General features: G+C 42.0%; 1 protein-coding gene across 1 annotated transcript; it reads right to left on the reverse strand.

The window, feature by feature from the left end:
- Positions 1 to 1,503: 1,503 nt before the first annotated feature.
- Positions 1,504 to 27,739, reverse strand: LOC124606084 (cytochrome b5 domain-containing protein 1). Its single transcript, XM_047138049.1, has 3 exons — positions 27,539 to 27,739; positions 20,342 to 20,560; positions 1,504 to 1,734 (listed from the first exon to the last, which is right to left on the reverse strand). The coding sequence occupies exons 1-3, from the start codon at positions 27,737 to 27,739 to the stop codon at positions 1,504 to 1,506; spliced, it is 651 nt and encodes a 216-aa protein (XP_046994005.1).
- Positions 27,740 to 27,961: the final 222 nt, after the last annotated feature.

Raw genomic sequence — 27,961 nt, forward strand, 5'->3', positions numbered from 1 at the left:
GGTCGCAGGTTCGAATGCTGCTTCGGGTGTGGATGTGTGTGATGTCCTTAGGTTAGTTAGGTTTAAGTAGTTCTAAGTTCTAGGGGACTGATGACCTCAGATGTTAAGTCCCATAGTGCTCAGAGCCATTTGAACCATTTTTTTGTCTATAGTGAGACTAAAGTTTGTAATAGCAAGATTACTGATATAGTCTGCAAAAGGACTGTTACTGATTAGCTTGTACCTCAGCACATGGACTCTATTGAAGATAAGGTTCATTTAAATAAGGAACCGTATTAATCCATGCGTGCATTTGTGTTGTAGAAAAAAGATACCGGCCACCCATAACAACATCCTCTCCCTTACTTCCTTACAATACAAGGCTCTACAAATAGTTTTGTTGTGAAAGTATTTTAAAGCTAAATCTTTGAAAATCGGTATTTACCATCTCGGAAATGACGTGTTTAATTGTTTTTGGAAATCCAACCCCTAAAGGGGTGAACTAGGAGATAAAAATTTTTAAGAAAATATTTCGTTATATTAGAAAAACTTTAAAACTAAACCTACGAAAACTGATATTCCACTTCTCAATACAAAGAAATATATATTAGAGGATGATGGTTTCTATGGAAATATCATCACAAGAACGCAAAAGGCACGATTAACAAGAACGTTTGGTCAGAAGTACATTCGGAAAAGATTATGCTTCTATGACCTTAATTAGTGTGAAAAGTTCAGGAGATGTTACAAGCTATGAACAACATAAAAATTCGCTTAAAGAAAAACAAAAACAAAAAATCTGTGCAGAAAAATTCGCTTAAAGAAAAACAAAAACAAAAAGTTCTGTGCAGACCATACAGACTACGCGAGCCTAGCAGTGGGGGTTAAGTTGGTCAAGCATAAAGGGATTCAGATCGTTCGTAGTCCACAGCTGGTGCCTTCGGCTTCTACCGCAAGACCCACGGAAGGCCAGGTGAATATCCTCCATAGCTTGCTGTTGCCACCACTGGCTGCATCTGTGGCGCGGTGCATGCTTTGAGCAGCCGCTCACCTGAATGACGTTGTACCCGATACTTTGTAACAAGAAATGTGATTCAGCTGTCCAGGTGACACGTTTCCATTGATCCATGGCCCAGTCTCGATGATCCGGTGCACACTATAACCGTAATTATTGACGATGTCGTTTGCGATTTACAAAGAGGCAAGCCCCTACTCTATGTTCTGTGACGAGACGTGGATGTGCGACATCTCATCGCCTACTCGGGCTTTCACCGTCCTTCAATTACTTCCCATACATACTCAAGACAATAGCAAGCAAACAGACTACTAGCTTCGCCTTTTCCAAGATTTTCGTTCTGGACAGTGTGTTTCTGTAGTCCGAAGAAAAATAACACTGCATCATTAGAAGTGTTAAGGATGTATACTGAGTACATCTGGTTGGAGATAGTATATATAAAAAAAATACATATAAAATTGCCAAGTTAGAGACGTTACAGACAATTTACAGCAGATGCTGCTCATAATTCATGCTACAGTTAGGTCGTCATTGAAATACATTGCAAGCGCTGGAATAAAGTAGTTTTCGTCCAATCCCACACTGAGGTAGCGATCTCTCTCATCAGGAATGCCATTGTCGTGCAGGGTCTTGTTGAAGTCCAACACGCGACCCTCAAATTTGTAGGTGTAGCTGAATCCATGTGTGTTAAACGGAAGAGCGCGTTCCACTATTCGCTTCAGTTTATCTTCACAGCAAACCTGTCGACAAGAAACAAAAGTGCTGTTACTGAATTGCCATAGCAGCCACTAAAACACTGCAACATTGCAAAAGTAGAAACGGTAGAATTATTTCAAGTGCCCCTCTCTAATATTCGGCCACCCTGTTGCGTCAAGTGTTCTTTTGAATTTTTGATAAAATAAACACAGGAAGGACACAACGAGATGAGGAAAGAACGTTAAAAATATGTTTCACTTACGACATAAACAACATCTCCGATGTTGTGCGGGATAACCAATGGTTGCTGAACAGTTCAAAGAAAACTTGAGTCTTATTACAAATAGATACCCCACTCAAAAATTATAGTCAGTGATGAATTCAATCTACCCTCGATATGCTGGAAAAATTATACGTTTCAAGCCGGCAGCAGGCATAAAACGTCATCTGAAATTGTACTGAATGCTTTCTCAGAAAATTATTTTGAATAATTAGTTCATGAGCCCACTCGAAGCTTAAATAGTTGCGAAAGCATACTTGACCTCCTAGCAACAAATAATCCTGGACAAATTGGAAGTATCGTGACGAATACAGGGAATAGCGACCACAAGGCAGTTGCTGCTAGGCTGAACACTGTAACACCTACAACCATCAAAAAGAAACGCAAAGCACATCTATTTAAAAAAAAAAGGTGATAAAAATGTTCTTAACGCCTTTTTAAGAGACAGTCTTCACTCCTTCCGATCTGATCATGTAAGCGTAGAAAAGATGTGGAATGATTTCAGAGAGATAGTGTCGACGGCAATTGAGAGATATATACCGGTACCACATAAAGTAATAAATGATCATACTGATCCCCCATGGTACACAAAACGTGTCAGGTCGCTATTGCAGATGCAACGAAAAAAGCATGCCAAATTTAAAAGAACGCAAAATCCCCCAGATTGGCAAATTTTTGAAGAAATTTGAAATATAGAGCGTGCTTCAATGCGAGATGCTTTTAATAATTTCCACAACGAAACTCCGTCTCGGAATCTGGCAGAAAATCCAAAGAGATTCGGGTCATACATAAAGCACACCAGTGGCAAGACGCAATCAATACCTTTAATGCGCGATAACAACGGAGAAGTCACTGATGACAGTTATGAAACACGGTTTTCCGAAACTCCTGCACCAAAGAAGACGAAGCAAATATTCCTGAAATCCAATCAAGAACAACTGCCAAGATGAAAAACATACAAGTGTAGCAAAGCAGCTTAAATCACTTAACAAAGGCAAGGCCCCCGGTCTAGATTCTATACCAGTCAGGTTCGTTTCAGAGTATGCTCATACAATAGCTCCATATTTAGCAATTAAATATAATCGCTCGCTCACAGAAAGATCCATACCTAAAGACTGGAAAATTGCTCAAGTCACACCAACACCCAAAAAGGGGAGTGGCAGTAATCCGCTAAATTAGAGGTTCAAAAATAGCTCTGAGCACTATGGGACTTAACATCTGTGGTCATCAGTCCCCTAGAACTACTTAAACCTAACTAACCTAAGGAAATCACACACATCCATGCCCGAGGCAGGATTCGAACCTGCGACCGTAGCGGTCACAGACTGAAGTGCCTAGAAACGCACGGCCACACCGGCCGACGCTAAATTAGAAGCCCATAACACTAACGTCGATTAGCAGTAGGGTTTTGGAACATATACTGTGTTCGAACATTATGAAGTACCTCGAAGAAAACGATTTATTGACACATAGCACAGATTCAGAAAATATCGTTATTGTGAAACACAACTAGCTCTTTACACTCATGAAGTAATGAGTGCTATCGACAGGGGATGTCAAATTGATTCCATATTTTTAGGTTTCCGGAAGGCTTCTGACACCGTTCCTCACAAGCGTCTTCTAATCAAACTACATGCCTATGGAATATCGCCTCAGTTGTATGACTGGTTTCATGATTTCCTGTCAGAAAGGTCATAATTCGTAGTAATAGACGAAAAGTATAAATGTAGGTGTAGATGTAGATGAAAGTCATCGAGTAAAACAGAAGTAATTCCGGCGTTCCGCGAGGAAGTGTTGTAGGCTCTCCGATGTTCGTGATCTATATTACCGACGTAGGAGACAACCTGGGTAGCTGTCTTAGATTGTTTGAGATGATGCTGTCATTTACCGTCCTGTAAAGTCACCAGATGACCAAAACGAATTGCAAAATGATCTAGGTAAGATATCTGTATGGCGCGAAAAGTGGCAGTTGACCCTGAATAAAGAAAAGTGCGAAGTTATTCACTTGAGTACTAAAAGAAATCCGCTAAATTTCCATTACGTGATAAGACACACAAAACTGAAGGCTGTGAATTCAACTAAATACTTAGGGATTACAATTGCAAATAACCTAAATTGGAACGATCACACAGATAATGTTGTGGGTAGAGCAAACCAAAGACTGCGTATCACTGGAAGAACGCTCAGAATGTCCAACAGATCTATTACAGCGCTTACACTACACTTGTCCGCCCTATTCTGGAGTATTGCTGTGCGGCGTGGGCTCCGTATCAGGTGGGGCTAATGGATGACATCGAAAAAGTTCAAAGAAGGGCATCTCGTTTTGTATTATCGCGAAACAGGGGAGATAGTGCCATAGACATATACGTGAATTGGAATGGCGATCATTAAAATAAAGGCGTTTTTCGTTGCAATGGGATCTTCTTATGACATTTCAATCATCTGTTTTCTCCTCCGATCCGAAAACATTCTGTTGGCACCCACCTACATAGGTAGAAATGATAATCACGATAAAATAAGAGAAATCAAGGCTCCCGCAGAAAAACGCTCGTTTTTCCCGCGTGCCGTTCGAGAGTGGAACGGTAGAGAGACAGCTTGAAGGTGGTTCATTGAACCCTCTGCCAGGCACTTTATCGCGAATAGCAGAGTAATCATGTAGATGCAGATGAGATACAGCTACAGGCAGATCCCGATCACCGCATGGCGCTCACGGACAGTGTTGCATAGGGCGTATCCGTTTCAGGCGTTTAACTAGGCTTGGAAAGGTGTAGGGAAAAAAACCATTGTGCCTTCTAGCACTTCAGACTGGCACGTACGAAGCATCGACCGAAGGATTCAGACATTGCTAATGCAGCTGGCCATTGCTATCTCTGCAAGATGGATAGGATTAAAATATCTCCTGTACTGCGACAGGCGAAGTGGCGATGTGTGCGTCTGCAATGAATGTCCTGCATGAAATACACAGAGATCTTTTCGATAGTTGCTAGTTTTCTGAAAAAATATTTTGGTATTTTCTTCATATACCTATCAGATGTTATGACGTGGTGAGAAAAGATTGGTGCAATAAATCTTGTTGCACTAATTGCACACCGCACTTCCGTTTCCACATCATTTAGAGGCTCATTACTGTAACTGATGACTATTTGTAGAACTTCAGCGACGATTGCTCTGTGAGTCGAGGTACCTCCCTAAATGCAGCCGTGCCTCATCACAAAAAAAAAATTGCATTTTATCCTCGACTACAACAGGTGCGCTACTGTCAAACAGTGTGTCCTGAGGTAATCGGGGCCCGCTTTCTCTGGCTCCCGGGTAGCACGTGGAACGCCCTGTATACAGGGTGTTACAAACTTTCAGGGAACATTCCTCACACACAAAGAAAGAAAATATGTTATGTGGACATCTGTCCGGAAACGCTTACTTTCCATGTTAGAGCTCATTTTATTACTTCTCTTCAAATCACATTAATCATGGAATGGAAACACACAGCAACAAAACGTACCAGCGTGACTTCAAACACTTTGTTACAGGAAATGTTCAAAATGTCCTCCGTTAGCGAGGATACATGCATCCACCCTCCGTCGCATGGAATCCCTGATGCGCTGATGCAGCCCTGAAGCATGGCGTATTGTATCACAGCCGCCCACAATACGAGCACGAAGAGTCTCTACATTTGGTACCGGGGTTGCGTAGACAAGAGCTTTCAAATGCCCCCATAAATGAAAGTCAAGAGGGTTGAGGTCAGGAGAGCGTGGAGGCCATGGAATTGGTCCGCCTCTACCAATCCATCGGTCACCGAATCTGTTGTTGAGAAGCGTACAAACACTTCGAATGAAATGTGCAGGAGCTCCATCGTGCATGGACCACGTGTTGTGTCGTACTTGTAAAGGCACATGTTCTAGCAGCACAGGTAGAGTACCCCGTATGAAATGATGATAACGTGCTCCATTGATCGTAGGTGGAAGAAAATGGGGCCCAATCAAGACATCACCAACAATGCCTGCCCAAATGTTCACAGAAAATCTGTGTTGATGACGTGATCGCACAATTGCGTGCGGATTCTCGTCAGCCCACACATGTTGATTGTGAAAATTTACAATTTGATCACGCTGGAATGAAGCCTCATCCGTAAAGAGAACATTTGCACTGAAATGAGGATTGACACATTGTTGGATGAACCAATCGCAGAAGTGTACCCGTGGAAGCCAATCAGCTGCTGATAGTGCCTGCACACGCTGTACATGGTACGGAAACAACTGGTTCACCCGTAGGACTGTCCATACAGTAACGTAGTCAACGTTACCTTGTACAGCAGCAACTTCTCTGACGCTGACATTAGGGTTATCGTCAACTGCACGAAGAATTGCCTCGTCCATTGCAGGTGTCCTTGGCGTTCTAGGTCTTCCCCAGTCGCGAGCCATAGGCTGGAATGTTCCGTGCTCCCTAAGACGCCGATCAATTGCTTCGAACGTCTTCCTGTCGGGACACCTTCGTTCTGGAAATCTGTCTCGATACAAACGTACCGCGCCACGGCTATTGCCCCGTACTAATCCATACATCAAATGGGCATCTGCCAACTCCGCATTTGTAAACATTGCACATTGCACTGACTGCAAAACCACGTTCGTGATGAACACTAACCTGTTGATGCTACGCACTGATGTGTTTGATGCTAGTACTGTAGAGCAATGAGTCGCATGTCAACACAAGCACCGAAGTCAACATTACCTTCCTTCAATTGGGCCAACTGGCGGTGAATCGAAGAAGTACAGTACATACTGACGAAACTAAAATGAGCTCTAACATGCAAATTAAGCGTTTCCGGACACATGTCCACATAACATCTTTTCTTTATTTGTGTGTGAGGAATGTTTCCTGAAAGTTTGGCCGTACCTTTTGTAACACCCTGTATAATTTCATTTACTCAGAATTCCAAACACACAACTACAGATGAAATTTCCCTTCTCTTCGTTCAAATGACGCCAAATAACCCCGTTGTAATATCGGACCACGAAGGAAACGAGAGAAAAATGTAATCAAATGAAACTACAGTATATGTCACGAGAGACCATTCTAAGAGTCAAACATGTACGATGTATACATACAGAGTGAAGCGACGAATGAAAATTTGTACCAAGGTTGGGATTCAAATCCGGGCTTTCTGCTCGCTAGGCAGATGGGCTAACTATTACGTTACCCAGGGCCAGTGGCTTTGCACAACTGCGCAGATAGCATGGCTCCTCCTCAGTCTGAATTCCAATATACGCCTCAGCCCATTTGGCATAATGGAAATTCGGATTGAGGAGGGAGGAGTGCTGTCTTTGAAGTTGTGCAAAGCCACTGTCCCTGGGTAACGTAATAGTTAGCCCATCTGCCTAGTTAGCAGGAGACCCGGATTCGAACCCCGGCATTGTTACAAATTTTCGTTTATTGCTTCACTCTGCATATACACCCACAGATGCCTGAGAGTTAAAATGGTATTTGGAACCATCTTGTCTCGCACCGATGCCTGGGTTTCAGGTATGATCTCTCATTTCGTTTGATGCTCAGATGCTATTGAATACAGTTAGAGAGCTTCTGCAATGCTGTTCGAGTTTATGGGAGCACAAAGTGGGTTGAGGCGTGAGTGGGAATTTGGATTGAGGAGGGAATTGTGCTGGGAATGTTGTGCAAAGCCATTGTGCCAGGGTTATGTAGTGGTTAGCGCATCTGCCTAGAGAGTGGGAGACCCAGGTTCGAATCTCAGACTTGGTATGAATTTTCACTTGTCGCTTCTGTCTGCATATACACACGTAAGAAATGTTATGTAAGCCCTAACGTGAGTGCATTTAAACTTTCTGCTGAAATTGGGAAGAATGGGAACTTGGTGAAATCTGGGAAAAACTGTACAGTCAGAGATCAAACATGTCAATAGCAAGAAGTCGAGGTTTGGTGGACAAGTGATACAGCGAACAACTGGAAGCTGAAAGGCTGCAGGACAGAATCCCGGTCGGACCACGTAGTATTTCACCTCTCAATGATGTGACAATTAGCCACAAACGATGTGTGATTCGAATACTACGGTAAACTATGGGCCCCCTTTTGTCCCAGTAGGATTACTGTGGCAGATTGGGGACAAACAAGTCCGCCGAAGTACCGTGTAATCGAAAGACTTGTAGCAAATCGTTGAGCCACACGAAATTACTAATGGTAGAAAGAAAAAATCCGATCCACTATCAGCAGGGTCACCGTAACGTAAAAGAGAGCGCCAATAACATCGTTGTTGATTTTGATTGATATTAGTGAACGCACACGCCCATGTAGGAATTGTTGAGCTCCGCAAGGTCTACATTGTAACGATCTCGAATGATGTGAATACGTTAAGTTTCCACATTAAACCTCGCTGATTTCCAAATGCACTTATAAAAAAAGCTGTGGCATAAAAAATTTAGTATAAAAAATTAATACACTTCTACATGGGCACCTTTTGTAACCCGTAAAATGTCTACACAATACGCTGCCTCAATCCACGTGCGCACAAGCATGTCTGGAGTGATGGAGGCTACTGCATCCACAATTTTTCCGTGTAGATCGCCAAGGTCGCGTACAGGCGAGATATACACACATTGTGTTTAACATAATCCCACATGAGGAAATCTGCTGTCTCACCACGGAAGACATTCAGTGTTCGAAAGCTTTCTAGTTCCCTCTTGCCATTACAGACAATCCAAAAAATCGATCTTTTTTTAGAGGAGGTTATTTTGTCATTAGCTGAAAACTGGTGCCTGTTTTACTTGTAAGGACAGGTTTAATTCATTAATTTTTCCAAATAGATCTGCCAGAAAGCTAGTCTGAACAGCCAAGTCCCATAACTAAAGCTCTTTAAATTTAGAAGAAATGTCAGTCATTAAACTTCGTAATTCAGCCCTTAGTTCGAATACTCTTCTTAAGATCTTACCCCGAGATAACCATCTAACCCCGGTGTTATGTCTGCTACCATAATCTTCACGCAACATTGAAAAATATCGGCACAGAAGAGGGCGTGATTTAATGCAGTTGATTATTGTTATTGATCCATCAACAACCAGTTGTGGATTTGGCAGCGTCTTCTTTACCGGTAGTGCTTGTTTGTGCGTGATACAATGGCTGTAACTACAGTTTGGCGCTTTACTTTTTGTTTGCATCTACCGTTTTACCTGTCATTGCCTTGGTCATTTCTGTACAAATATCGATACAATCATTCCATTCGAGATGACTGATTGCAAAAAAATTGTTAATCGTGTTAGAAATTTCTTTTCTGGTGGTGTTAATTGACGACAATGTGCACATATGCAAATCTTCGCCTGGATGTTTTATATGGATATCGTACAATTACAAGGGGCGTTCAGAAACTAATACAAAGGATTTTTTCTGAAAGCAGATTGGTTGTATTCAAGATTGCACCACGCCATATTATTCCCCATACTTTTGGCTTCAAAACCCTATTTTTCAACATATCTCCGTTCAACGCGACGGTCTTACGTCATCTTAGTGGGAGGCCCTGTATGGCTGCATGGTACTACTTTACTAGTCGACACAGGAGCCAAAGTTTTGCTGCATCCAAGAAATGTTTCTATCATTGGGCCAAACAGATGGAAGTCGGAATGTGCGAGATCCAGGTTGTAGGGTGGATGAGGAAGAACAGTCCAACGAAGTTTTGTGAGCTCCTCTCGGGTGTGCAGACTTTTATGAGGCCTTGCGTTGTCATGGAGAAGGAAAAGTTCCTTTGTATTTTTGTGGCAACGAACACGCTGAAGTCGTTTCTTCAATTTCCTTAGGTTAGCACAATACACTTCAGAGTTAATTGTTGTACCATGAAGCAGGATCTCAAACAAAATAACCCCTTCAGAGTCCCAAAGACCAGCCGGCCGTTGTGACCGAGCGGTTCTAGGCGCTTCAGTCTGGAAACGCGCGACCGCTCGCCTCGGGCATGGGTGTGTGTTGTGTCCTTAGGTTAGTTAGGTTTTAGTAGTTCTAAGTTCTAGGGGACTGATGACCTCAGCTGTTAAGTCCCATAGTGCTCAGAGCCATTTGAACCATTTTTTTAGTCCCAAAACCATCGTCATGACTTTACAGGCTGAGGGCGCAGCTTTAAATTTTTTCTTCGAAGGAGAGTTGGTATGGCGCCACTCCATGGACTGTCGTTTTGTTTTCGTTTCGAAGTGATGAACCCATGTTTCACTGTCTGTGACGATGTTCGACCAAAACTTGTCACGATCAGCTTCGTATCATGCAAGTAATTCTGCACAGATGGTCCTTTGTTGTTTTTTTTCTGTTAGGTGGCGAGTAGCTCAGCCGGCATACACGTTTGAGTAAGCCGGCTGGTGGCGAGTATGTCATCACTACTAACAGAGACGTCCAGTTGTGCAACGAGGTGTTTGTGATCCGACGATCACCTCGAATAAGAGTGCGTGCACGTTCCAACACTGCAGGAGTCACAGCTGTGTGCGACCGGCTGGCACGGGGGAGACTGGTTTGCACGACTTTGCTGCGATGGTGACAGACGCCTCGCTCAACGACTCTCCGTGCTTTTGTTCACTGCCAGGTGCCCGTAGTCTTTCTGCAAGCGCCTATGAACATCTGCTATGCTCTGGTTTTCCGCCAAAAGAAAATGAGAGCTGTCTGCTTGGAACGTACCTCTGCAACAGAAGCCATTATGAAAGCTACGTATAGCGCTGCCACCTATCGGAACTTCATTAAACTATAGGTACTGAAGAGGGAGTATTCCACGGTGTCCCACAATAAATGACGCATTTTTTCAGCCAAAATTGATCGAGAAATGTATGTGTTGTATTAATTATTGAACATCCCTTGTATCAGCAAAATGGCCGATCTGAAACACCAGCTGACTCATTCATTTGGAAGCTGATTGTTGTGCTGAAGGCAACCAAGTAGTTATTGTGTGATACAGCGTGCGAGGCGGGTGATTCGACGCAAAATAGTGGTCTGAAAGCTGCGCTATAGAAAGTTGCTTTCCAGATTATTCAGCGAACATGTATTGTGTTATGTCTGCCAAGGTGGTTTTATTAAATTGTCAGCGGTAGCATGCGCTTCGCCCACTTTAGAATCAACAAATCCGAGACTGATGCAAGATTCGTCACACCTCCTGTTCGCCGTGCCGAATCTGACTGCGTGTTAATAATAGCAAACTCGAGTAAGAACTGTACCCTGTGCTGCATGGCGCGGATCTATCGGCTACACTAAAAACGGGGCTTCCATTAATTACGTGAGGCGCTTAGTCGGCGAGGCGGTGGAGCCGAACCTCACCCCGTCTGATAGAATGGGATTGTCAGAATCAGTAGCCTTTACAAATAGCCTCAGCATAGCTTCAGGTACATGAATATGTCACTCACTTCACCAAAAGAAATAACTTCCATAATAAAATCTTTAAAAACAAAGCATTCTAGTGGTTACGATGAAATATCAAAAAAGTTAATTAAGGCATGTTCTTGTGAGTTTAGTACAATTCTAAGTTACTTGTGTAACCAGTCAGTTATAACTGGGACATTTCCTGACTGGCTAAAATATGTAGATGTTAAGCCTCTATTCAAGAAAGGGGATAAAGACATACCATCAAACTACAGACCGATTTCACTTTTGTCAGCATTCACAAAAAATTTAGAAAAAGTAATGTACAGCCAGCTTCTCAACCATCTGACCACAAATAACATATTATCAAGAACACAGTTTGGATTTCTGAAGGGTTCTGATGTCGAGAAGGCTATTTACACCTACAGTGAAAATGTACTTAATTCACTAAATAACAAATTACAAGCAGCAGGTATTTTCTGTGATTTGTCAAAGGCATTTGATTGTGTGAACCACAACATCCTTTTAAATAAATTAGAATTCTATGGTGTCACGGGCAGTGCTGCAAAATGGTTCAAGTCATACCTCGCTAACAGAAAATAATGGATGTCAGTGCAAGGGACTAGTGAACTAAGTCATCAGTCATCATCAGAATGGGAAGAAATAACATGTGGTGTACCACAAGGATCCATCTTAGGGCCATTGCTTTTTCTTGTGTACATTAATGATCTCTCATCAGTTACACTGCTAGAAGCAGAGTACGTTTTGTTTGCAGATGACTCAAGTATTGCAATAAATAGTATGACGAGTATAGTTCTAGAAAGATCTGCAAACGATATTTTCATGGATATTAATAAATGGTTTAAAGCCAACTCACTGACATTAAACTTCGAAAAGACTCACTATATGCAATTCAGAACCTGTAAGAGGTTTCCATCCAGCATATGCATAAAATATGAAGAAGAGCAGATAGAAGTGGTTGACAGTCTTAAACTCCTGGGATTACAACTTGATAATAAATTCAGTTGGGAGGAGCACACCACAGAACTGCAGAAACGCCTTAACAAATCTGTATTTGCAATCCGAGTGTTAGCTGACAGAGGCGACATAAAAATGAAAAAGCTTGCATACTTTGCCTACTTTCGTTTCATAATGTCATATGGTATAATATTTTGGGGTAACTCTTCAAGTCAAACAAAAGTTTTCAGAGCCCAAAAGCGTGTAATATGTATTACTTGTGGAGTAAATTCACGGACGTCCTGTAGAAACCTCTTCAAAGAACTGGGTGTACTCACTACTGCCTCTCAGTATATTTACTCCTTAATGAAATTTGTCCTAAATAATATATCTCTTTTTCCAACAGTTCATACATACAATACCAGGAACAAAAATGATCTGCACAAGGACTTAAAAGCACTTACTTTAGTTCAAAAAGGGGTCCACTACTCAGAAACACTCACCTTCAATAATTTGCCAGCAAACATAAAAAATTTATTTACAAATAATGATCAGTTTAAAAGGAGCCTGAAAGACTTACTAGTGGCCAATTCCTTCTACTCCATTGACGAATTTTTTAATAGAAACAAATGATGTATTGTATATATTCATACTAGTAGTATTGTTATTTCAGCTTTAAAAAATTGACATGTTCCACATCCACGAGGATCTCCTCAGCACGGATCTATGGAATGAAAAACTAATCTAATCTAATCTAAACATGGGGGAAAGGAATGGCTCGGCAAATGTCACGTAATTTTTATCCTCGAGAAACAGTGTAAAATTGCGAAAAAACTGGGTTAAACTGAGTAACACATGTTACTCCGTTAAAATATGGCCAAATCCTACACAGTAATACTTGTCACGGTTACGCGAGCGCCACGAACTAGCACAGTAGCCCTCAGTCGTCAACGACCAGCCAAACGTACGACTCGACGAACGCCGCGGCGTAAACGAACAGATCCCGACTTGTGTTAAGCCCCTAAATGGTTCGTTACTCGACGGCTCATTCAACGCTGTCACTCATTCGGAATGAGTTAGCATGCTTGTTTTGTTCCATACGTGAAAAGACACGTCTACAGGACGAAGAAGTGCTGCCAGGAAGAAGTGGCGAAGTTATGGAAAGCAGCGAAGCAGATGTTCCGGAAAAAAGAAGACTTGATGCTGCACGTTCAGCACGAGATCAAACAGCTCCTCAGAGAAGCGCCGGAGAGAAAGGCCTGGACTACTCTGGCATTCCTTAATAAGGAAAGCTAAACAGCTTTCTTTCTACTGAGCTTCTGTGTGCAAGCGACAGTGGTTTGGAGTGGTTAAATGAGAGCAAGGCTGAAGGAGCAGATGATTTTGCTGAAAATCACATGGACAATAGTCACTCTTTAGGCCACACTAGTCCCCGTGGACTCAATTAGAATGAATATTCTGTGGTGTCACCGCCAGACACCACACTTGCTAGGTGGTAGCCTTTAAATCGGCCGCGGTCTGTTTGTATACGTCGGACCCGCGTGTCGCCACTATCAGTGATTGCAGACCGAGCGCCGCCACACGGCAGGTCTAGAGAGACTCCCTAGCACTCGCCCAGTTGTACAGCCGACTTTGCTAGCGATGGTTCACTGGCTACATACGCTCTAATTTGCAGAGACGACAGTTTAGACAGCCTTCAGCTACCTCAATTGCTACAACCTAGCAAGGCGCCGTATTCAGTTACTAGAATGTATTCTGAACAGATAATATTGTGAGTCATGTACCGTCAAGAGCGACGTTCATCATTAATGGATTAAAGTTAAGTATCAAACTAATTACGTCCGCTTTCTGAATTCTAATTCCTTGTCATGTTCCAGACCTTACGTCAGTATAGTCCTTCCCTCCTCACGCCAGCCAGCGTGAGCTAAAACGCGTGCATTTCGGTCTCCTCTCGTAACACGGTGTTGGCTCTTCTGCCAACACGACATATTCCTTTAAGAATTTTATCAGTTTCTTTTATTTGAGTATTTTATTGTTATATTTTCTCACTGTGATTCTAGATTACGTTCTGTCTTAAATACTAGTCTTAACAAGCATTAAATAAAAATAATTAAGCAAACTGTGGTTTTTAAAAAAATCCAACGCAATCAAGCACAGATTAACGTATTTACACTGAAAATATGCATTTTAAAAAGTCTCACGTGAGATTAGGGGTGAGGGAGGTTCGAGCCAAATCTCACGACATCTCACCAACGGCGGATGTGGGGACGTCAAACGCCAAAACCACCTAATATACTCACCGGACGCTCTCTAAGCCAAATCATTTTGACCACTGCCCACTGGAGGCTGGATGCCGCCTGGTAACTTTGCGACACGTGGCGAGCTGTGATTGTACTGCAAATGGGGAAATCAACGGAGATAAGCGACTGTGGGGAGGAACAGATCATTATGTAAGGCCAGTGAACGAGTATCACGAAGACGGCAAAGCTGGTCGAATGTTCACGTACTACTTTCGCGAGCATCTACAGAAAGAAATAGGACAGTGAACCTACCACTAGGCGCTAAATGGTTGGACGTCCGTGACTCTTCACAGAATGTGGGGTTCGGAGTTCTGTCCGTTCTGTAAAGTAGAATAGATGGTGATGTGTGGCATCTCTGCCGAAAGAGCATAATGCTGGTGCACGCACAAGCGTTTCGGAGCACACCGTTCATTGTACAGTGTTGAACACGGAGCTTCATAGCAAACCACCCCTAGGTGTTCACATGTTGACACAACGACGTCGCCAACTGCAACTGCAGTGGGCACTGGACCATCGGCATTCGACCGTAGATCAATGCAAATGTGTCGGCTCTTTGGATAAATCACATTTTTGCCACACTAGATCAATGGTCGTCTCCACGAACGCCATCGTCGAGGTGAACGGCGGCCCGAAACGTGCAGAGCACCACGGACACAGGCCAGTGGCAGCAATATTAACCTATGATAAACATTGTCCTGTGCTTGCATGTAACTTGTGGTGGTAATCGAGGACACGCTGACAGCTGCGAACCACCTGCATCCCTTCATACTTTATGTCTTCCCCGACACCGATGTCATCTTTCGGCAGCATAATTGCCCCTGCCTCGGAGCCAGAACCGCGCTGCATTGGTTTGAGGAATATTACAATGAACTCACGCTGATATCTCGGCGACCAAATTCGCCTGATGTAAATCCTATGGAACCCATCTGGGTCGCTATCGGGCGCCATCGCCATACACATCTAATGCAATATACTTCCATAAATCTACCAACGAACTATCGGATCCCTGACACGCAAAATCAGTGAAGTGTTTCGTTCCAAAGACTGACAAACAAGATATTACCTAAATGGCCATAATGTTTGGCTCATCAGTTAATAGCCCCGGGCAGTGAAGCATTGATAGTGAAGCGAAGAAATCCTTTAAGAAGTTTTGAGGTGTTTTCGAAGAGAGGGAGATGGAGATAGCATAGTGAAATATTCATGTTCTGTGTGAATGAGATCATGCACAGCGAAAGACAGAAAGAGAGAGAGGGAGGAGAAAGCGTCAAAATGGCTGCTTCGTGCTTGTGTAGTGACGTGTATTTAGTCGCTACGTGCCTACTTGTACAAACTACATTCATTTGTTTGTAATTTTTGATCGTAGCATTATTGTAGATTTGTTATACTGCTTCACTGTAGGTAGGGCCTATATTTATAAGAGTTTTTTTTCACAGTGTGAGGCAAGATTTGGTGTGGTTTGTTCTTTAGGTTGATATTATTTTGGCGGATCCCTCGCAGAGCCCCTTGTGTAGCCGTAGGGGTGCCCTGAAGTGTCTTATATATGTGGTGAAGGACCTTGTATGTATAGCGTCGGGGTAATGAAATTCTAACAAATGAATGCATTTGTGGGGTAAAGCGAAAACCTGTGTGTGTGTGTGTGTTTGTGTGTGTGTGTGTTATGTTTTCTGCCTTTCACTGTTGTCATCGTTCTGAATTGTCACTCTAAAGAATATGCCAGCACTCCTATTCCCATATTTTTCTTCATAGAAAGTCTGTGGCTGGTTTGGGCTCAGACCAGTAGTTTTGTTGATAATAGAAGCTACCTCTGAGACACAGAAAAAACAGTTTTCATCGGATCTTATCAACCTGAAGATGAAGACTAGCAATGGCAAGGAAAGCGTTTCTGAAGAAGAGAAATTTCTTAACATAGAGTATTGATTTAAGTGTCAGGAAGTCGTTTCTGAAGGTATGGAGTGTAGCCATGTATGGAAGTGAAACATGGACGATAAATAGTTTAGACAAGAAGAGAATAGAAGCTTTCGAAATGTGGTGCTACAGAAGAATGCTGAAGATTAGATTGGTAGATCACATAACTAATGAGGAGGTATTGAATAGAATTGGGGTGAAGAGTAGTTTGTGGTACAACTTGACTAGAAGAAGAGATCGGTTGGTAGGACATGTTTTGAGGCATCAAGGGATCACCAATTTAGTACTGGAGGGCAGCGTGGAGGGTAAAAATCGTAGAGGGATACCAAGAGATGAATACACTAAGCAGATTCAGAAGGATGTAGGCGGCAGTAGGTACTGGGAGATGAAGAAGCTTGCACAGGTTAGAGTAGCATGGAGAGCTGCATCAAACCAGTCTCAGGACTGAAGACCACAACAACAACAATGAACCCATCTACAAAATAAGCACCGTTGTGTGTAACTGAAAGAAAATCAATTGGATTTTCTACAATCGCAAACTGATGACCTGTGGCTCAACAAATATCTTTGGAGTAGGTTGGACCATCTGTAGTGCGCGAAATTATTCTTTCAAAAACATGTAAACAGTTATTCAACAGTCATCTAAAAGACTGGCATATAGCTCCTGTTATAAATTGCGAAATTCAGTGGAAATCCTTCTCCGATGGCTGAAGCTAACTAGTAGCTACATCTCTTTGGAACGAACAGGTATGGGTGTCTCTAGAGGCTTTTAACTGTACACCGAAAGTCATAACATCTGTACTTAATACCCTATAATAACACGATAGTACTTCTGAAAACATGTTGACTGAGAGCGGCGATAAATGACAACAGTTACTCCATGTTTTATATAGTACTTTATACGAACTGCAAATGTGAATAGAAACTACGCACAATTGCAATCAAGCAGAACTGTTACATAGCAGTTTGGGAGATTACTGAACGACGTTAAACCCGTAACACCTTTTTATTTTCTATCTCCATGGCGGTTACGAAACAGATCAGTCATTTTGAAAACACAACCTGTAATTATGTAGGCCACAGATCGTAATTCATCTGTGGATTCTTTTCGTTTGTCTCACTTTTTCCCAAAGATGGATACAATGAACAAAGACAGTGAGTTCCCGTACACCATTCAAACTGATAAGACCCATTTGCCTACTCATCCGCAATTAGCATTAATTTAATGAATAAAAACTGCAATCCGCAATTGCCTGCAAGCTTAATCGCGGTAAGACAGCATGTACCTATATTAATATTTGGAAGAAATCATTAATATCAAATCACACACCTCTGGGGAAAGATAAATAATAATCATTAAAATCTATTCATTGTTTTCTGTACACTATAAATCTAAATTGAGGTTTTTGTTACCAACCTCCTTTACTCGAGTACGTAATTTTTTTTTATAATGTTTCTCGTCCCAAACATGGTCATAAAAGTTAAAGCTGTTTTAAGGATTAGAATTGAAAAAAACAGCATAAAAAGAACACAAAGAGAAAGAAGGAACAGTAAAACTCTCCCTTTGTCAATGAGTACCACCATCCAAAACTAAAGGCAACAAATATATGGGTATCGGATATACCGTTTCAAAATAAACAAATGTGTGAATTTAGGTAGTATGGGCATTTTAACTGTCAATAATATTTAAATGTGAGTGTTTAATCAAAGTTTCCAAGTAATTGGTAGTAAATACTTCGAAAAGACGAAGGAAATCACTTATTCTCGTCTCTCCACAGACTACTCAACAGTACCACAGCATAATATAACGTAACAAATGGTTTTTCTTCTGAGTAATTTAAAAAAGTAAGAGGTTCTTTCCAGTGATTCTTATTGTTCTGTCAGACTAAATTTATCCAATTTGTTCTCTACATTGGATGTAAGAGAAGCTCTCAGAAGTGAGAAAAAAGATTCAACAATAGATAATGTCCTCTGACGGCTCTGAGTAAAGTGTAACATCCCACCCGTCACTTATCTGGTTTTGGTGTGTGTTCACCCCACGTAATTGACTAACAGATCAACAGAGAGTGCAAAACTGCCGCAATGTCAGATAACGCAAAGAAAGTAATAAGGCCCTGTGACTCCTGATTGAACTGTGGTGGCAGTGTTGACATTAATTGATTCAGAATTGATCCCTTTTAATTAAAAAGGGGTGCACATTGATGTTATATTCAGCTATTGAACACCAGATGCAAATGTTGAACATAAAATTAATTAAGAAAGTGACTTGGGATTTCAACTACATGATTGAAAACAGATGCAGTCGATTAGCACAGATTTATTTTAACTCATGGCCTTCAATCATCACATTACATGGCTCTCCTAACAGGCTGTAGTAATAAATTGTGTTTGCATGGAGTAAAGCGCGATAAATCCAAAGTAATTCCTATCGACTGGCCCAGGCGTAATGCGAAGTGCAAGAAGAATTCTACAATACACGGCCCATGAAACTTTGCCGACGTGATCCAACAAATTAATCAGTGGCCGGAGCTGGCGCAATATCACCGAATTCAGCGTGGCAGCGCGGCGTCGTTATACGGACGTCGGCCGACCTCGTGGTGCTGCAAGGCTGCGCTTGTCTATTCACTTCTAGCTATCTTGCTCAGTACATAGCTGAACGAAAACTTTCTATCTCCAAGTTCAATCGTTCCATTTGCTAAGTCCTAAACTGCAGAGATGCTCACTCTCTCTCAGACAAGCTGAGTAAGGAACGCCACGTCCGCACTCTAGGCAAGCTCGGAATGGAACACCCCCACAGAGACATCTGCCAGTCCACTCTTCGCCTCGGTTTCCCCTCCAGCTAAATCACTTAAGGCCAATTGCAGTGCAAGGCGCGTTAATTATGCGCCGCTTCCCAGCGCCGACCAATGCCTGCTCTGGGAAGTGAACAAATTCCCACAAAATTTCCCTTCCTCTCAACTTCTGCTAATTAGCTCCTCCCACGCCACCCATCAAGCTTAACATCTGCATAAAACACCAATTTTTCCGAAATTCTGACTCCCAGGAGAGTACTTCAAGTTCCTTGGTCCTATGTTCCCATCGGAGGCTGGCAGATTTCATTATGTCGTTCTTCACCTGATTTACTTCAGACTCTGCAGACCGTGAATTCAGCGTGAAGTTGCTGTAGTCACGAACACGCATATTTTGGCCTCTGTTGACCGCTCCACCGTAGCTTTGCACGGCTTACTCACCTGTTTCACTGAAAACGGCACAACGGACATTTATCAACAGGCGTACAAGTTCTCCATCTGCTTCCCGGTACACCAGCATGGGGTCAACCACCCACTCACTGTCACTCATCTTAAGGCAGCTGGAGACCATGCCCCGTTACTGCTTTCTCAGAGCTTGAGCCGCCCTAAGCTGCCTATTGTCACTTCCCTTTGCCACTCCCCAGCCGGCCACGGTCAACTCGAATACTTCCCTGGGATAAACTAGCCTCCAGTAAATCAATGCGTTTCCACAAAGTTTTCATGTTGTGTGAGTTACTTTAAAACCATCACCCAACATTAATTATTCCAATACGTCCATACTGTATCCTCTACAAGATGCATTGTGCCTTGTCAGTCATTTTTGTTCAGCCGTACTGTTCGCTCAACGTGAGTTAGGTGATCTTTAATGACTTCATGTAAGGGGCATAGTTCTTGCCATCTTACAAAAGCAAGTCCCTTTGTTAAGTTTACCTACAAAGTGAATGAAGAAAATTACGAGTATCGGTGACTCGTTTACGAATGTTAAATCACATCCTTCAGCATTTACTCTCAGCACAATTTAAAAATTAATTTTCCTTTAATTGTTTATTCAGAAGTGTTTCAAAAAAGTTGGATAATTTCAATAGGATTAACTTACAGTAAGCGTGAACTGCTCTCCAGTGTTCATGTTACGTAGTCGAATAGGCCGTGCTCGCTTTGTGAGGTTCCCCACGATAAGCTTCTTATCTTCCCACCATGGAGGGTGTGTTAGCTGCCTCCAGGCTGTAGTTGGTACTTGAGGGCCAATATGGGGCAGTGGACCATGTGGTGCATATGGTACAGAGACGTCCATTACTGGATGTATATAGTGCCTGATCTGCAAAACATTCCATTTATCAGTTTTGAAATATTGCATACAACGAATAGTATTAAACTATGGAAGACCACGAAAGAAACCAGCAAATGACACAAAACTTACTGGCCAATCAGAGCAGGGAATGGCATGCAAATGACTCCCACCCATATGCCTTAGCCATTATGTACAACGCAACGTCTTGACCAAAGTAGAAAAAGAAATTCTTTCTGTTATCAAATTACATCAATGATTATACACCCTCTCACTCTCTCTCTCTCTCTCTCTCTCTCTCTCTCTCTGAAAAAATCAATATTATCGTTAAGTAGGAATCAGTACCGTCTTTTTCCGTGTGTCTCGCCTCAATGTGGACAACAGTCACAGCTGATTATGAGCGTGATACTTCGAAAGTGACCACAGCACCAAGAGTAAACTATCATTAAACACTGAATGAATACCTTGCGAGACAGTTCAGGAAGACTTCAGGAAATTCAACAAACTACGCCCGAAGATCATGTAGTATGCTGCCCTCACGTCATTTCATTGCTGGAGCTGTGTCCTAACAATTAACAACATAGTAGTCCTCCATACTTCGTAATGAATAAAATGTCATTTCACAACGCTCTTCTTCTCATGGCTCTTGAAAGCGCTGCATATTACGCATATCCAGAAAAAAATGTTAATTCAGTCTTGCGACCTTTCAAAACACACGAGCATCGACGCAACCATAATTGTTTCTCCCTTCAGTATACTTCTACGGGAGGAAAACATCCTCTTGATGTCTTAAATGGCTTAGGAAATATTTGACTCGGTGCCATACACTGTATTTGTATAAGAACTTTCCCGCTCTCTTGAATGATCGCATGGCGCGCGCGTGTTTCGTGTGTGTGTGTGTGTGTGTGTGTGTGTGTGTGTGTGTGTATGAGAGAGAGAGAGAGAGAGTTAGATGAGTCCACATGCCCACGAGTTTGTTGTCGTGCAGTGCAGTACAACCATTACAACCATAGCTGACTTGTGCATGTAAGTGTAATGGGCTTTTGATCCCTACCAAATCACAAAAATATTCTACATTGTTATTAAGTGGTACATTTATTTCAGTTCAGTGTTCTGAACGGAAACAATAATGAAGACACTTTCATGTTATTCACATACTGTATTTGGCTAACCGTGTTTCACCTGACGTTTCATAGATCTAAGATTAATACTTCGTGACGATTTCTCTAAGTATTGCTCCCAGACAAAGCGAAAGAAACTATACTTACTCTCACTAAAGCGCGCGTCATTTATGACGCCGGCCGAGTGTAGGTTCGTTCTGCGCATCTGACGTCACAAAACACAGTCAGCCAATGCACAGAGAACGACGTTGCCAGAGCTCGACTGCAGTCCAGAGCATTGACGAGTGTCTTCAGTTTTAGAAACGTTCAGTCATACATAAAATAATAGAACAAAAGCAATGTATTGATAGCAGACTTTCTTTTATAGAAAGTTTGGAAAAAGCATTCTTTATACCAATTGCTCCATATTCTATTAATTAATTAAGCCAAACAAGCAATAAGCCTCCTAATTCAGGCGATAGCAAGGAAAGGTGTTCGTATCATTCTCACGAACTGCTTTTTCGCAATAAAGAACAGCGGTAATTGTTTATTTCCTATTGTACTTCGACGAAGTCATGCCAGCAGTGTTTGTCGGTATTTTGCGTGACATTGTAGAATGCTCCAGGAGTTGCAATGAACAACGAACTACAGTAGATGAATGATGAAGGTGTTGAGCTGCTAAGTGAAAGGTTCAGAGTTCGAACCTTCTGTGGTGCTTTTAATATTTTCTTCATTTAAAAACAATATGGAAGTGTCTTAATTCATGAATTTTATTCGTTTGAATGTAATTTTTTGAAATTTCTAGTGCTCTGTCTCTTCATTATCCCTTTCGCTGCTACAGAGACGTGCTCCCCGCATTCCGCGCTGTGCGTGATTTTGTCGTCACTGCACTGCTCGCCTGTGCAGACTCATGGTGTTCCGACTGCTATGACACACTTACTCGATTTCACAAAAACTATTTGGCCCAAAACTTTGATTTTTACACATCTTCTTGACTGATACCTACCCCCGATAAATGACATAATTTTGTCTCGATGTTCATCGCAGTTATTTTGCAGCATTAATTGTAGTAAACCATTGCACGAAATTTTGAAGAGTTTGCAGAGGTAAAAGTCCATAGCGTATACTTTCCGTATAGTAGATTTTAGTTGCCACAGTGTTGAGAATGAAATGTGGACAAGATACCTAAATTTCATATAAAATTTACTGTATAACAAAATCTCATTTAATTTAAGTACCAGATAGGTGTCGTATGTAATATTGAGAAATATTCCGTATTTCGCGACTGTAATAAAAGTTTTATGTACAACGAGCGCGTTTGGCTTTATTTTAAAGCACTTCAATCAACTAAAATCGACCATACGGTAAGTATACGCCATGGACTTTTACCTTTGCAAACTCTTCAAAATTTCGTGCAATGGTTTACTACATTTAATGCTACACATTAACTATGTTGAACATCGAAATAAAATTAAGTCATTTATGGGAGGAAGGTATCAGTCAAGAAGATGCGCAAAAATCAAATTTTTGGGACAAATAGTTTTTGTGAAATCGAATAAGCAGTCGGAACACCATGTGTCCGCACAGGCGAGCAGTTCAGTGATGACAAAATCGCGCACAGCGCGGAATGCGGGGAGCACGTCTCTGTAGCAGCGAAAGGGTTAATGCGGCCGTGGTGGTTTTACTTCATAAACTGCGCGCTCCCACCTAAATGTAAGTTTGCCAACTATACTATACTATGGCGCTGCTTCTCTTGGCGCGTGCGTCGTTTGCAACTGGCAACGCAGCAATCTCCCGCGTCTGGGCGGGCATGCGCGAGCCGCCAAGATAAAAGAATTGAACTAGTATTTTGCATCATTCAAATTGCTTGTCTCGACGGTATTCTACGTGCTTACATGAAGTGATCACTGGGTCTAGAGGAATGTTCGTTAGTAGCCGTCGGCTTTGACCTGCAACGTAATGGCTGCTGTGACGTTACGTTTTGGTGCTATTTTGAATTGAATTTCTGTGTAGCCTTACATTCTGTCGATCATAATCTCGGTGGTTAATCCAGAAAGTAATTTGTTAATCTTTGCGCGGAATTTGAACTTGCTTTCCAAGTAATAGTAGCATTGCGAAATATGAGGCAAGTGTGGGCCCAAGATCTGCTCCTGATTTTTAAGATGTGAAAAATAGTGGGAATGAGGAACAACAAATTCCTCACGTTCGTTTCCATATTATGAAATTGGCTGATGAATTGAGGGAATCAATGAATGTCACCAGTTTTGCTAGACAGCACAAAGTAATTGTTTGTGGCAACGACATCGTATTTTAAAATTTTTGTATAAACACAGGAATAAGTTGTTCATGTGGTGCTGTGCAAAAGATTTTGTGTGGGGATCTATTCGTTAGAGAGACATAGTTTGAGAAATCAAGACTTCCTATGAAAAGCATTTTATCACGTTCTTACATTTTCTATTTAAGATCTCCTGGTTGGCTGCTGGCCGCGGTAGCCGAGCGGTTCTAGGCGCTTCAGTCTGGAACCACGCGGCTGCTGCGGTCGCAGGTTCGAATCCTGCCTCGGGCATGGATGTGTGTTATGTCCTTAGGTTTAAGTAGTTCTAAGTCTAGGGGACTGATGACCTCCGATGTTAAGTCCCATAGTGCCTAGAGCCATTTGAACCATTTTGAACCCGGTAGGCTTGCTGCTTATGAGACAGAAATGGGCTGCAAAACTGTTATAGACTGGTATTCATTTTTCCGGGAAGTTTGTTCCGATATTGTTATGAGACGGGGCAAAACTGGTGGACCGGGGGTTATAGAAATTGACAAATCGCAATTTGGCAAAAAGTAAATCGTAAGAGAGGGCATGATATTTGTCGGACCATGGGTGTGGGGGAGGGGGGGGGCAGTTGTTTCAGGGAACCACTCTTCTCCGGACATTATTTTTAAGGCAATAAAGAAAGGGCAGCTTGTACTGTGTTTCAGTTAGTAAAAAGCTATATAGCAGATGGGTCAATCATAATGTCAGATGGGTGGGCTAGTTATAAGGTATTAGACGAAATTGGGTAAATGGGTACATGCATTTGGTTGTGAATCATTACCATGAATTTACGGGAAAAAATCTGGGGCATGTACAAACACAGTTGAAGAGTATTTGGGGGCTATAAAAAGTATTATTTGGCGAGGGAAAAAGAGAATTTGAGTACTACATAGTAATTTAAATGGGTATGTCTCGAGGAGGAATGTTCCACAAAATCGATTTTGTTTGAGGTTTTTATGGAGTTTGTGCGGAGGACGTAATTGCCAAAGAAAGAGAGTTAAGTTTCTTTTTTCGAATGGTGGTGGATTTTTCGTTTTTTTTTTTTTAATTTTAATGTTTGCAATTACTTTTGTTTTGTTAATTTTGTTTATTGTTTGGTTTTGAAGTATCAGGATTTTTTAATAGTTCGTAGATAGCCTTAATTTCTTGGACGCCAACCTACTGGGGATATTAATTCGCTATTGGTAAGTACCGGTGAATACACTATTACCGTGATTTTAATTTCTGTACTAGTTTTGTCTAACAGTGACTTCCTGTGTCATGGTTCTTGCATTATGCTGATGTTGGCAATTGTTTGACGTTGGTGTTAGCGAATTTGTAGACAGAAATTGAGTAAGTGTCGAGCAAGAGGTGGAGTGAAAAGAGAGACGCGTCTTTTGGAGAAGATCCAAATTTCCGAGAGAATGGTTACTTCGTGAGTCAATAGAACAGCCTCATGTCACGATAAAGATCTGATTTATCCGGAGGTCTATCTTGCGATGGAATGTGACGATTTGGATGTGGGTTGGTTAAGCCAATGAATCTTACAGTGGAAACGGTATCTGTGGTGACACACTGATCAGTGACGTAACCTGAGGTCTATGTTAGGTTGGAATGCAACAGCCGGCCGCGGTGGCCGCGGGGGAAACCAGATGGCGCTATGGTTGGCCCGCTAGATGGTGCTGCCATAGGTCAAATGGATATCAACTGCATTTGTTTTTAAATAGGAACCTCATTTTTATTACATATTTGTGTAGTACGTAAAGAAATATGAATGCTTTAGTCGGACCACTTTTTTTCGTTTTGGGATAGATGGCGCTGTAATAGTCACAAACGCATAAGTACGTGGTATCACGTAACATTCCGCCAGTGCAGACGGTATTTGCTTCGTGATGCATTACCCATGTTAAAATGGACTGTTTACCAATTGTGGAAAAGGTCGATATCCTGTTGATGTATGGCTATTGTGATCAAAATGCCCAACGGGCGTGTGCTATGTATGCTGCTCGGTATCCTGGATGACATCATCCCTTCGTCCGGACCGTTCGCCGGATAGTTACGTTATTTAAGGAAACAGGATGTGTTCAGCCATATGGAGAACGTCAACCACGACCAGCAGCAAATGATGATGCCCAAGTAGGTGTTTTAGCTGCTGTCGCCGTTAATCTGCACATCAGTAGCAGACAAATTGCGCGAGAAACGTGAATCTCAAAAACGTCGTTGTTGAGAACGCTACATCAACATCGATTGCACCCGTACCATATTTCTAGGCACCAGGAATTTCATGGCGACGACTTTGAACGCCGTGTACAGTTCTACCACTAGGCACAAGAGAAATTACGGGACGATGTCAGATTTTTTGCACGCGTTCTATTTAGCGACGAAGCGGTAACGTAAACCGGCCTAATACGCACTATTGGGCAACGGAAAATCCACGATGGCTGCGATAAGTGGAACATCAGCGGCCTTGGCGGGTTAATGCTTGGTGCTGCATTATGGGAGGAAGGATAATTGGCCCCCATTTTATCGATGGCAATCTAAATGGTGCAATGTATGCTGATTTCCTACGTAATGTTCTACCGATGTTACTACAAGATGTTTCACTGCATGACGGAATGGCGATGTACTTCCAACATGATGGATGTCCGGCACATAGCTCGCGTGCGGTTGAAGCGGTACTGAATAGCATATTTCATGACAGTTGGATTAGTCGTCGAAGCACCATACCATGGGCCCCACGTTTACCGGATCTGACGTCCCCTGATTTCTTTCTGTGGGGGAAGTTGAAGGATATTTGCTATCGTGATCCACCGACAACGCCTTACAACATACGTCAGCGCATTGTCAATGCATGTGCGAACATTACAGAAGGCGAACTACTCGCTGTTGAGAGGAATGTCGTTACACGTATTGCCAAATGCATTGAGGTTGACGGACATCATTTTGAGCAATGTGGTATTTACAGGTAATCACGCTGTAACAGCATGCGTTCTCAGAAATGATAAGTTCACAAAGGTACGTGTATCACATTGGAACAAGCGAAATAAAATGTTCAAACGTACCTACGTCCTGTATTTTAATTTAAAGAACCTACCTGCTACCAACCGTTCGTGTAAAATTGTAGTTTCTTCGTTTGACGCTTATTTCGTGAGATATTTGGCCCGGTCACGATCAATGGAGCACCCTGTATATGAAACAGTGGTTTTAAAAAATTAACAGCGTCGCAAAGCAAACAATATTATTTGAGTTGTGTATTTTCGAATACTTTCCATTTTTACCAGAATCAATTCTTTCCACTTTTTATTTTATGTTCCGACGTCCATCATAACGGTAGAGTCTGTCTTTACGACAGCGCCTACTCGATTTCTTTTTCGTTCTAAAAACTATTTCTTTCACTGCAGTACTCGTAATCCGAAATGCTTGCTTTGCAACGTTGTTAATTTTTTTTATTCACTGTTTCTGTCTGCTACATTGAAGGAATCCACACTGATATGATGTCATATTGGGCATAATATTTACAACGTTTGTCGCCTGTTTTTTACGTCACTCGCCAAAGCCAAATGACTCACATCGAAGACTCCTCTTTATCCATAGTTACTGTTCTGGTTACTGATGATGTCCACTTACCTGCCCCGTTTCCTTTTGAAACCAGTGGGATATATCTTTGCCGGCATTCGCCAAAATCGGCTTAATTATATCACTTCCCTCATACTGTTTGACCAGCGGCGTTAGATCGTAAATTTTTCCCAAGAAAGACACCCATATGTCGTCTGGCGTGTTATGTACGTACACTTCTGAGGGAGTAAAATAAGGAAGCGATGACGACATGATGCTAACATCAAGAACAAAACTGATTTAACCAACTTCTTCCTGTGCGGGGTTCACAATTCCAAAGAATAAATATTTTAGTATAAATCCATAAATAAATCAAAGATTTACGTTCATGACATACATGTATCGTGTCTATATGCTAACTGTCGTAAATCTGATTTAGAAATACATGTACTCTTATGCGGTGAAAAAGTAAGCCAATATTTTGTCATGTCGTTC

The sequence above is a fragment of the Schistocerca americana genome, chromosome 3 (genome assembly GCF_021461395.2).
Source record: "Schistocerca americana isolate TAMUIC-IGC-003095 chromosome 3, iqSchAmer2.1, whole genome shotgun sequence".
In the NCBI taxonomy this organism is placed as follows: domain Eukaryota; kingdom Metazoa; phylum Arthropoda; class Insecta; order Orthoptera; family Acrididae; genus Schistocerca; species Schistocerca americana.

Excerpts from the sequence above, each read along its gene's own strand:
- LOC124606084 (XM_047138049.1), bottom strand. The coding sequence starts at position 27,739 with ATGTCGTCATCGCTTCCTTATTTTACTCCCTCAGAAGTGTACGTACAT. Across the intron at positions 20,561-27,538 it reads TTCAAAAGGAAACGGGGCAG|ATCAGGCACTATATACATCC; the intron begins GTAAGTGGACAT and ends AATGTTTTGCAG. Across the intron at positions 1,735-20,341 it reads GAGAGCAGTTCACGCTTACT|GTTTGCTGTGAAGATAAACT; the intron begins GTAAGTTAATCC and ends TCTTGTCGACAG.